General features: G+C 37.8%; 1 protein-coding gene across 1 annotated transcript; it reads right to left on the bottom strand.

The window, feature by feature from the left end:
* Nucleotides 1–11,908: 11,908 nt before the first annotated feature.
* LOC102537303 (olfactory receptor-like protein DTMT) lies at nucleotides 11,909–12,918 on the bottom strand. Its single transcript, XM_006219988.3, has one exon. It carries the CDS (start codon nucleotides 12,916–12,918, stop codon nucleotides 11,974–11,976), a length of 945 nt encoding a protein of 314 aa, XP_006220050.2. The 3' UTR covers nucleotides 11,909–11,973.

Below are 12,918 nucleotides of genomic sequence, written 5' to 3'. Positions count from 1 at the left end.
ACCTGCTGGAGCTTCGGTCTTCAACTTCCTAGCCTCCAAAATGGTCACCAAGAGGGATGTCCTTGGAGGGATTTTACCCCATGGGGAAAAGGAGAGCATGAGAACACCAGCAACCTCATCACACTGTGGACATCTGCAGACTTTGCTACCAAGGACCCCACAGTCTTCACCAAAGCTGAACACAGCTGCTGCAGTCACCCAAAGTCCCTGCCACTGAGTCTCCTCCTTGGAGCTGGAGCTGTTACTGCAGAGAGACTGGCCTCCAGGGGTCCCAGTGTCTCTAACCTATAAAAGAGTATACTCAATTGCTTAATGATTATCTTTGTTTGGATGTACCACATACATTTTCAGCTAAACAGATCTCAAAAGAAACTCTTGATCTCTCCTGCTCCTCTCTCAATTCCCTCCTCCTCTAATCTCCCGTATGTCAGAAAAAAAGAGTTCCAGGTGCTGCAGTCAAAAACCTGGGAGTTTTCTTTCATTCCCTCCTTTCTCTAATCAACATACAATCCATCAACAAGATCTATAAATTAACTGTCTTTCCCATTCATCCACTCTTTATCTACATTGTCACTGCCTTAGATAAGGCTGACATCGTATCTTGTCTGCACTGTTGGGACAACTTATTTCACGTCCCTGCTTCCATGTTTGAATACCCTTTATGTCAATATTCTTCATCACACTAGGCATTCTGAGATGAAGAACTGAAGACCATTCTCCATAAAGTCTTCATGGATTCTCATCGATCTTAACATAGTGGCAAATTCCTTAAAGGCAGATTCCTTCCAAAAAGTGATACATGACCTGACCTTTGCCTAGCTCTATAGCTTCACCTGGCCCCACAACTACACTCACATTCCACTCTCCAGCAGAGCTGGACTTAAATGCAACAATCCTGCTCTGGCATTTTGCACCTGCACTATCCCTCCCAGCTAGCATTTTCTTCCTCTGCTCCCTTTTCAAGTGGCTTACCTCTGTTTACCCTTCACATATATTACATGTCGCCTACCTAGCAAACCTTCCCTGTCTCCCCAGACCCGATGGGAATGCACTGCTATGTTTCCAAGCGTCCTGTGCTTGTCCCACAGCACTCCATGCCAATGAGATTATTTCTTTATAGCAGTCTTCCCTACCAGATCATAATTTCCATGTAGGAGAGGCCATGTCTGCCTTCACAACTGCAGCAGAACCAGCACCTGGCACAGTGCCTGGATGTAGGTGCTGTTTCATAAATATTGGTTGTGCTTCAGGCTGAGACATGATTCCTCCAACTTTAAAAGCAACAAAACTCTTTTCAAGTTAGAATCACTACTTCTACTAAATCCTCACAGAACAAGAACTCACTAGCCTCAACCACTTAGCACTAACATTGACTTTTTTCCCCCCAAAATTTATGGATACAATTTTGTCCCCACAAAACATGTTATGGTATCTAAAACACACTACAATTTCACTAATACAAATGATAGCGATAATAGAGATACATGCAGGTATGTAGATAGATAGAGTTCTCAATATAGATACAATCCCCTATTGTTTCTCCGGAGAGCCCTAATACTCCTCAGTGTATCTCAAAGCTGACAAAGCACACGGGAGCATTAAGAGAAGTGGGAATCTCCTGCATTAAAAACATAACTGAATCCAACTGCTGGGATTTTCACCCCTTGGTACAGCTTGATCCACACCAACAGATTTTACACATGGACTTAGGTACTGGCATCAGTGGGAAGAAATATCTAGGGAAAACATGATTTATCTGGTTGCTCTGAATTTCATTTCCCTGGTAAAAAAGAAAAAAAGTGGGACCTGACTCTTGTGTCAAGAGTATGACTGAGATCACAAGCCAGAGATAGCACTTAAGGATGCAGGCACTGATAATGCAGTGAGGCTCTCACCTTCTTCACCTGTTAAGTCAGGAGTTCTCAGTCTGGACTGCAGTTAAGAATCACCTAGGGCAGTGCTTCTAAAATGTAATGTACATGCAAATCACCTTGAAGTTCTGGTTTAACACTGTTTCTGACTCAGCAGGCCCTCGTCTACATTGTAAATTAGCACCCAGGTAATGCCCATGGTATAGTCCATGGACTACACAGTGAGTAGCAAGGACACATGATGCTTTTAAAAATAAAGGTTACTGGATCTCTCAGGTACATTTTATCACAATCTTTAAGAGGAAGTCTGTACAAAGGTTTTAAATCTCCAAGATAATTCTAAAATAAAACAAGGGTTCAGAACTGTTGCATTAATGCCTATCTCAAGAGCTGTTATTTTGTTGAAATTATGCACTTTGTGAAATACATTATATAGTAAGTAATACTGATAAATGCTGTCACTAATAAAAGGATTGTAACTGGTGAACATTATTAAAATATTTCTCAAATGTGGAGAAATTGTGGGAGGCAAAGACATGAAGTGGAAGTTTATGAAACCTGAAAAGCTTCTGCAGAACATCATACAACCAGGGAAATCAAGACCCTCAGGTGGGAAAGATCCTAAAAGACCAGCTCGTTGACCCTCTTTGCAACTTACCCAGTGTGTCTGAGGGAGACTCCAGGACGCTGACCTGAGATCCTGCTCCCCTTTACTCACTAGGACATGTGAAGTAACTGCCTCTGTGGTCATCACCTGCGTTTGCAAAATCCCTTCTCATATCTACAATTTTGCACATCCCTGGGCCAAAGGGCCCTAAATCACAAAGAAGTCTAGATCCTGGAGGAACTTATTAAAGACAAAGCATTACCCAAGGCCTCTCTGGGACAAATGTGCTCAGGGTCCCAGAGCAGTGACCGATTTTAGTCACAATCATACCTGACTATTGTGAGGGGAGGTGGGGGTGGAGAAAAACTCATGTATCAAAACTTAATCACTGTCTGTGTAGGCAGTGAACAGTAGACCTGTGTGGTTGGAACCTATGCTTTGGGAGGTAAAGGAGGATGGCTTAAGAAGCCATAAAAAGAAGCAGGGACCAGACTATGAATATACTAAAATATCTGAGGAGTATAGCAGGCTTTATTCTGTGGGCAAAAAGAAGCCATCAGTGCTTTGAGCAAAGTGCCAATAAAGGCACATAACTTTGGAAAAATTCTCAAGGTGGCAGAATCTCTCAGTACAACCCAATTTCTCATAAACATACCCAAGGAGAGAAATACCACCTGCAGCTAACAAGGGGTAGATATCTATGACACCGCCATACGCAGATATACTGAAAGTACTGGAATAAGAGAAAAGATAAAAGTCTCCCTGATCATGTTCAATTCTTCCTCAAGTCAAGGTAGAAAACGAAACCCAGTTTGAATCCCACTAAGGTGTTTCTACCTTCTTACTTCCGTGGGAAAACATTAATAGCACCTGCCATCACCGTCATCTTTAGTACTTCCCATGTGTCAGAATATGTCCTGCTTTCCAGCTCTTCCATATGCTGCAGTGGACCAAGGCCATAGTTAACTTTTATAACAACTTCTTTCACTACTTGTTTCAAGTTCTCCTTGGCTGTCATCTCAGCTGTATGGGATTCTTACATGGTCGTATAACGCAAACCTTCCTTCCTAGGTAATCAGCATTCTCTTCGGTCTTGCTTTACCGAGTTGTTATAGTTTTGTTAACACTTGTTTTTAGACATGAAAAACTAAGTGGTACGCAAAGAATTCCCCAGAATTTCAGACATGGTACTCTCTGGTCTGGCTGTGAAGCAAAGCAGTTTTTCCTTGCTAAACTATAGCACTACCCCAGGCTCAATGGTAATCCCACCCTTTGTATAGGGCTTCACATAGGAGCCCACAAAATGTCCAGGTGGTAGGCTCCACTTCCAATTCAATGAAACCATTGTGACATCCCTTGGGAGAAGCACTCCTCACTGGAGAGCCATGTAAGGAGATACTTCTTGTGCCCCTTTTCCATTCTCTCAGCCTCATCTCTTACTCCAGTCATAGCTGCCATAACCAGCTCTGCACTGACTTTAACTAGTTTTAGTACATGCAACTTGATGGCACCTCACCTCAGTTCTACTCCACATGGTCTTCAGTCCCTGCCCTAGGACTTCTCTGACTCCACAAAACAGGATGTCATAGGCACTTTCTCAATATGCATACAAATATTCTGGTGTATGATTCATCAAGAGTGAATTGCTTTTGAGACTGTCAGGTATGCATTGAAGGTTTTATTTTCCAGCATCATTGGTTGGAAAGACTACTTTCCACTGAGCTGTCTTTGCACCTTTGTCAATGATCAATGGACATGAATCTATTTTGGACTCTATCTGGTAATCTGTACTCTCTATCTTGATCTATACTTCTCTCATTTCTCTAATACCACAATTTTCTGATTATTTTAACTATAGTAAGTACTTTAAATTTTTTGCTCCCTGTATGTATTTTACAATCATATTGTCAATTTGTACTACCAAAAAATCCTTCTGGAATTTAATTGAAATTGTTTTGAATCCCCAGATCAATTTCAGAAGAGTCAACATCTTAACAATATTGACTCTTCCAACCCATGAACATGTTATATCTATCAATTTCTTCAGATTTCTATGAGTTCTTTAGTCACTGTTTCCTAATTTTCAACATAACATATTTTGTATTAAATGGTTGGGTCTATTGTAAATGGTATTTTAAAAATGCAGTGTGGAAAGTACAGTCTCCACAATAAAACTGGACAGCCACATGCAAAAGAATGAAACTCAACCACTATCTTACACAATATACAAAAATTAACTCAGGTGGATTAATGACTCAAACATGAGACTTGAAACCATAAAATTCCTAGAAAAAAATATAGGCAGAAAAGCTCCTTGACATACATCTTGGGATGATTCTTTGAATTTAACAAAAAAGCAAAAATAAACAAATGGGACTACATCAAACTAAAAAGCTGCTGCATAGTAATGGAATTCATCAACAAAATGAAAAGACAAATGAAGTATTTAAATGAAATATTTTCAAATCATATACCTGATAAGAGGTTAATATTGAAAATATATGAAGAACTCATACAATTCAACAGCAAAAAGACTAACAATCTGATTAAAAAATGGGCAGAGGATCTGAATAGATATTTTTCCAAAGACAGATAGATGGTCAACAGGTACACTAAAAGACACTCAACATCACTAATAATCACGGAAAAGCATATCAGAACCAAAATAGCACCCAAAGTAATAAAATACCTAGGAATAAATCTAACCAAGGAGGCAAAAGAATTATACACAGAAAACTATAAACCATTGATAAAGGAAAGTAAAGAAGACTTTAAAAAATGGAAAGATATCCCATGCTCTTGGATTGGAAGAATCAATATTGTTAAAATGGTCACACTGCCCAAAGCAATCTACAGATTTAACGCAATCCCTATCAAATTACCCAGGACATATTTCACAGAACTAGAACAAACCATAATAAAATTTATATGGAACCATCAAGGACCTAGAATTGCCAAAGCATTACTGAAGAGAAAGAAAGAGCCTGGAGGAATAACTCTCCCAGACTTCAGACAATACTATAGAGCTACAGTCATCAAGACAGCATGGTATTGGTACAAAAACAGACATATAGACCAATGGAACAGAATAGAGAGACTAGAAATGAACCCACAAACTTCTGGTCAACTAATCTTCGACAAAGGAGGCAAGAATATACAATGGACTAAAGACAGTCTCTTCAGCAAATGGTGTTGGGAAATCTGGACAGCAGCATGTAAAGCAATGAAGCTAGAACACTCCCTTACACCATACACAAAAATAAACTCAAAATGGATCAAAGACTTAAACATAAGACAAGATACAATAAACCTCCCAGAAGAAAATATAGGCAAAACATTATCTGACATACATCTCAAAAATGCTCTCCTAGAACAGTCTACTCAAGCAATAGAAATAAAAGCAAGAATAAACAAATGGGTCCTAATGAAACTTACAAGCTTCTGCACAGCAAAGGAAACCATAAGTAAAACAAAAAGACAACCTATGGAATGGGAGAAAGTTTTTGCAAATGAAACCGACAAAGGCTTGATCTCCAGAATATATAAGCAGCTCGTACGACTTAATAAGATACAACCAAACAACCCAGTCCAAAAATGGGCAAAAGACCTAAACAAGCAATTCTCCAAGAAAGACATACAAATGATCAATAGGCACATGAAAAAATGCTCAATATCACTAATTATCAGAGAAATGCAAATCAAAACTACAATGAGGTATCACCTCACACCAGTCAGAATGGCCATCATTCAAAAATGAACAAATGACAAATGCTGGAGAGGCTGTGGAGAAAGGGGAACCCTCCTACACTGCTGGTGGGAATGCAGTTTGGTGCAGCCATTGTGGAAAACAGTGTGGAGATTCCTCAAAAGACTAGGAGTAGACTTACCATATGACCCAGGAATCTTGCTCCTGGGCATATATCCAGAAGGAATTCTACTTCAAAGTGACACCTGCACCCCAATGTTCATAGCAGCACTGTTTACAATAGCCAAGACATGGAAACAGCCTAAATGTCCATTAATGGATGACTGGATAAAGAAGAAGTGGTATATTTATACAATGGAATACTATTCAGCCATAAAAACCGACAACATAATGTCATTTGCAGCAATATGGATGTTCCTGGAGAATGTCATTCTAAGTGAAGTAAGCCAGAAAGAGAAAGAAAAATACCATATGAGATCGCTCATATGTGGAATCTAAAACAAACAAACAAACAAAACATAAATACAAAACAGAAACATACTCATAGACATAGAATACAAACTTGTGGTTGCCAAGGGGGCAGGGGGTGGGAAGGGATAGATTTGGAATAGAATAGATAAACAAGATTATATTGTATAGCACAGGGAAATATATACAAGATCTTATGGTAGCTCACAGAGAAAAAAATGTGACAATGAATATATATATGTTCATGTATAATTGAAAAATTGGGCTCTACACTGGAATTTGACACAACATTGTAAAATTATTATAAGCCAATAAAAAATGTTAAAAAAAGGAAATACCACTTCACACCTGTTAGAATGCCTATTACCAGAAAGACAAAAAATAAACAAGTGTTGGTGAGGATGTGGGAAAAAGAGAATCCTGCATACTGTTTGTGGGGATGCAAATAGGTGTAGACACTATGCACAACAATATGAAAGTTCCTCAAAAAATTTAAAATAGAATTAACATATGATCCAGCAACACCACTTGTGGGTATTTATCAAAAAAACCAAAACACTAACTTGAAAAGATATATACACTCTCATGTTCACTGCAACATTATTTACTGTAGCCAAGATATGGAAGCAACCTAAGTGCCCATCAATAGATGCATGGATAAAGAAGATGTGGTATATACACAATGGAATATTACTCATCTACAAAAAGAATGAAAGCTTGTCATTTGTGACAACATAGATGGGCCTAGAGAGTATTATGCTAAGTGAAACAAGTCAGTCATAGAAAGACAAATACTGTGTGATTTCACTTATATGTGGAATCTGAAAGACAAAACAAATGAACAAAACAGAAACAGAGTCATAGATACAGAGAATATACAAGTGGATGCCAAAGAGCAGCGGGTGGGAGGAAGAAGAGAAATAGGTAAAGGAGATTAAACAGTACAAACTTCCAGTTGCAAAATAAATTTTAAGGACATGAAATGTACAATGTAGGGAATATAGTCAATAATTCTGTAATATCTTTGTATGGTGACAGATGGTAACTAGACTTACTATGGTGATCATTTTGAAATGTATAGAAATATTGAATCATTATGTTGTGTAACAGAAAATAACATAGGTCAATTATACTTCAAAAACAAGCGAACTCATAGAAAAAGAGATCATATTTGTGGTTACCAGAGATGGAGGGGAGAGGTGAGGGAACTGGATGCAGGCAGTCAAAAAGTATAATCTTCCAGTTATAAGTACTAGGGATGTAATTAATGTATGTAACGTACAACATGATAAATGTGATTAACCTTGCTGCACATTACATATGAAAGTTGTTAAGAGAGTAAATACAAATTCTTCTCATCACAAGTAAAAAACTGTTTTTATATCACTTTAATTTTGTATCTATATGAGATGATGGGGAGTCACTAAAGTTACTGTGGTAATCATTTCATAATGTAAGTCAAATCATTATGCTGTACAACTTAAACTTGTAGAGTGCTGTATGCCAAATACATCTCACTAAAACTGGAAGAAAAAAGTCAGTTGATAATAACTTTTATTTCCATCTGCAAAGGCCCTTTACAGCAATAAATGGATGGGAATATTAGGGGGACACTTTAGAAATTCACTACCACACTAACCAACTCTTTCAACTGCTGGCCGCTGCACACTTTAGTGGCAAAGTTCTAAAGCATCAGCTTTATTGAGTTTGTGCGGAAGACTGTGTGTATGTTTTAGAGTCTCAGTGATAGAATCTCCATGAAATCTCCTGGGACTTTCCCTTTACACTCAACACCTGAGGTGACTGTGAAAACCATACGTTGAATATTTCAGTGATTCTGTCACCTGATGGCATGAAGCATAGTGTTCCCATGGCTCAATGACAATTGGATTTTACATAAGAAAGAAAGAAACATTTGTTGTATCACACCACTGAGATTTCAGGGTTTACTCATTACAGCAAGTCCTCTATCTTCGGTAACTCATGGAGAATATTAAAATAAATCAGGAAATGTAATATTAAATAGAAAAAGAAAACCTGTATCGAGAGTAATCTATTTTTGTAAATACATATATACATACACACAGAGACACACACATGTACACAAACAGTTACTTGGGTAAATAAGTGGAAGATAATATGAATCAAGGAACATAATATAGTATGATATAGTTCTACTTGTGTATGTTTTGGTTTTGCACAGGTTTTGTTGCCTGTGCTTTTGATATCAAATCCAAGAAACCATTGCCAGGATTAAGGCCAAAATGTCTTCCCTCTATGTTTTCTTCAAAGAGTTTTACAGTTTGAGATCTTTGAGTCCTTAATTTATTTTGAGTTGAATTCTGTGTATAGTGTAGGTAGGGGTCCAATTTCATTCTTTTCATTGTGGATACACACATTGCATGTTCCTAGCACCCTGTACGAAGATCAGTTGATTTTTCACATGTGGATTGGTTTCTGGGTTCTCTATTCTGTTTCACTGATCTATGTGCCTATTTTTATGCTGATACCATTTTTACTACTGTGGCTTTGTAATATATTTATATATATAAACATCTTTATTGTCATTCATGAATACATTAGAAACTGACATGGATCTCTTTAATAGGCCATCTAAGTTCGCATGGGCATCTGCTTTCCACTCATTGTCAGAAAATCCAGTTTACTTCAGAATGGTAAAATAGGCCAAGTAATAACTTAGTGTTATTATGACAAGCTTCCAACTCATAGGAAACCTGGAAGGGTCTCTGGGCCTCCCAGGTCAAGAGACTATACTGTCATTAACAGACCTGCCTACACTCAAGTGCCATCTAGAATTCCTTAAAAATTTCAGTGGGCTCCTGGGCAACAGAATATTCTATTACTCTGCTGGGTTTTAAGGTTCAGTTCTAGGGTTAAACACTGTGCCCAAACATTTTCAAGCTTCCAGGCTTGTCTTCCAAAAATAGTGTATTAATCACTTTACCAACTCTCCCTGCCAAATAAAGGACCCCAAAGCATTAAGTGTTAACTGCAAAGTTATTTGGAATCCTGAAAGAACTCAAGCACTGCAAACGTAGGGAAGTGATCTTTCCCAAAAAAGTGTAGTATATTTTTAAATCAGGAATGCCTCTAGCTTTGTTCTTCTCGCTCAAGATTGCTTTTGCATGGCAGAATATATGGTTCCATAGAAATTTTGGGATTTTTTTTCTACTTCTGTTAAAAAAATGCAACTGGAACTTTGATAGGGATTGCAGTGAATCTATAGATTGTGCTGGAAATATGACATTTTAACAATATTAATTCTTCTATTCATGAACCTAGGATGTCCTTCCATTTACCTGTTTCTGCTCTAAGTTCTTTTATCACTGTTTCATAATTTTCATCTGTTGGTTAAGTTCATTCCTAAGAATTTTATACTTTTTGATGCTTTCTCAAACTTAAAAGTGTCTGTGCAGCAAAAGAAACAGTCAACAGAGTGAAAAGGCATCCTGTGGATTGGGAGAAAATGTTTGCAAAACATCATTCTGATGAGTGGTTATTTCCAAAATATATAAGATTCTCCTATAACTCAATGGCAAAAAAAACACCCTGATATAAAAATAGGCAAAGGGTCTGAATAGACATTTCTCTAAAGAAGACATACAAATGGCCACTATGTATATAAAAAACATGCTCAAAATTATTAATCATCAGAAGATGCAGAGGAAAACCACAATGAGGAGGAATATTATCACCTGTTAGGAGGAATAGTATCAAAAATAAAACATGTACAAAAAATGTAGCAAGTGTTGGAGAAAATGGGAGAAAAGGGAAACCTTATACACTGTTAGTATGAATAGATGCAGCTAATATGGAAAACAGTATGGAGGCTCCTCAAAAAATTAAAAATAGAACTACCATATGATCCAACAGCCCCAATTCTGGGTGTATATCCAAAGGTAATGAAATGAGGATCATAAAGAGATACCTGCACTCCTGTGTTCATTGCAATATTATTCACAATAGCCAAGTTAGGGATAGATTCCAGACGCTCATCAACAATGAATGGATAAGAAAATGGAATATCATACAATGGAATATCATGCAACCTTAAAAAAGGAAAGAAATCTTGACATTTGTAGCAACATGGATGAACCTAGAGAACATGATGTTAAGTGAAATAACTCTCTCACAGGAAGACAAAACTGCATGATTTCTTTATAGATACTTGGCATCTAAAATAGCCATACTCATAGAAGAAGAGAATAGAATGGTGGTTATCAGGAGTGGGAGGGTGGGGAAATGGTGAATTGATTTTGAATGGGTATAAAATTTCTGTTATATAAAACAAGTAGGTATTAAAGAGCTGCTTACAACATAGAATCTGTGGACAACTGAATGTCCATAGATAGATGAATGGATAAAAATGATGTGGTGTGTGTATATATATATATATATACAATATATATGTGTGTGTATATATACATATAATATTCTATATACATATACACACACACACACACAATGGAATATTACTCAGTCATAAAAAAGAGTAAAATAATGCCATTTGCAGCAATATGGATCGACCTAGAGATTATCATATTAAGTAAAGTACGTCAGACAAAGACAAATATCATGTGATATCACTTATACGTGAAATCTAAAAACAGACGCAAATTTTATTTACAAGCCAGAAATGGAATAACCAACACAGAAAACAAACTATGGGTGACCAAAGGAAAAATGGGGCGAGGAGGAATAAATTAATAGTTTGGGATTAGTAGATACATATTATTATATATAAAATAGATAAACAAGGACCTACCATGTAGCACAAGGAACTATATTCAATTTCATATAATAAGCTATAATGGGAAACAATCTAAAATATTTGTGTATGTATGTATATGTATAACTGAATTGCTTTGCTATATACCTGAAACTAACATTGTAAATAAACTGCACTTCAATAAAAAAGATGCAATATAAAAAAAATCACAGATGTAAAATTTGTTGATCAATTACAAAATAAGAGAGAGACATACTTAAAAAGTGAGGCTGTTAACCAGACTCTGGCTTTCCTCCCCATACCTGAGGGAGTAACTTTTAAGGCCCCAGGTATGAGTTAGCTTCCAGATAAAGACAAACTAAACTATAGTAGCAAAAGAGATAGAAAGTTCACTTGAGGTTCAGGTCAGGTCAAAAAGACATTGTAGACATGAAAATAAATCAGAGAAGAAAAGGTTAAGAGGTAGAATGATGTGAACAAAAAGATCATTGGAAACAAGTCTGGGTTAAAATCTCAAAATTAATATCAATATACCTAGTGGGTAAAATATGTCAAAATCTCAACTTTACTGTCATAGAGAGAAGAGAGTTTTCTTTTTGCAAAAGACTCTTCCCAGGGCTCCCTTCATGTCTCTGTTCCTCAGGCTGTAGATGAAGGGGTTCAGCATGGGGGTCACCACAGTGTACATCATAGCCATGGCAGTGTCCTTAACAGTAGAATTACTAGCTGTTGGGCATAAATAGAGACCAATAACTGTCCCATAAAACAGGGACACCACGGAGAGGTGGGAGCCACAGGTGGAGAAAGTCTTGCGGATACTTCTAGCAGAAGGGACCTTGAGGAGAGAGGAGACAATCTGTGCATAGGACATGATGATGAGTAGGAATGGAATGACAAGAATGAGCCCTCCCATGATAAATATCACCAACTCATTAACTTGAGTGTCAGAGCAGGACAGCTTCAGAAGAGCAGACATATCACAGAAAAAGTGGGGGATCACGTTGTGCACACAAAAAGATAATCTGGCCATGAGCAGGGTGTGTAACATGGCATGGAACGTGGTCAGCACCCAGGACAGCATCACCAGGGACAGACAGAGCTTGGGGCTCATGATGGTGGTGTAGTGAAGGGGGAAGCAGATGGCCACATAGCGGTCATAGGCCATGGCCACAAGGAGGAAGCTCTCCAGGTCTCCAAAAAACAGGAAGAAGTACATTTGGGTCAGGCATCCTGCATAAGGGATGGATGGGTCTTCGTTCAGCATATTCTGCAGCAATTTGGGCATTGTGACAGAGGAAAAACAGAGGTCAGAGAAAGACAAATTGCTGAGAAACAAATACATGGGCGTGTGGAGGTGAGAGTCCAGTTGAATGAGGACAATGATGAGGAGGTTCCCCAGGACAGTAGTAAGATACATGGCCAGGAACAGAGCATAGAACAGGTTTTGATGCTCTGGTTCAACTGGCAGGCCCAGGAGGAAGAACTCTGAGATGACACTTTGATTTCTTCCCATCAT

This window comes from Vicugna pacos, chromosome 16 (assembly GCF_048564905.1).
Source record: "Vicugna pacos chromosome 16, VicPac4, whole genome shotgun sequence".
NCBI lineage: Eukaryota > Metazoa > Chordata > Mammalia > Artiodactyla > Camelidae > Vicugna > Vicugna pacos.
The sequence above is the reverse complement of the archived record's forward strand: the minus strand, read 5'-3'. Positions and strand labels throughout refer to the sequence as shown.

Excerpts from the sequence above, each read along its gene's own strand:
- LOC102537303 (XM_006219988.3), bottom strand. The coding sequence starts at position 12,918 with ATGATGGGAAGAAATCAAAGTGTCATCTCAGAGTTCTTCCTCCTGGGC.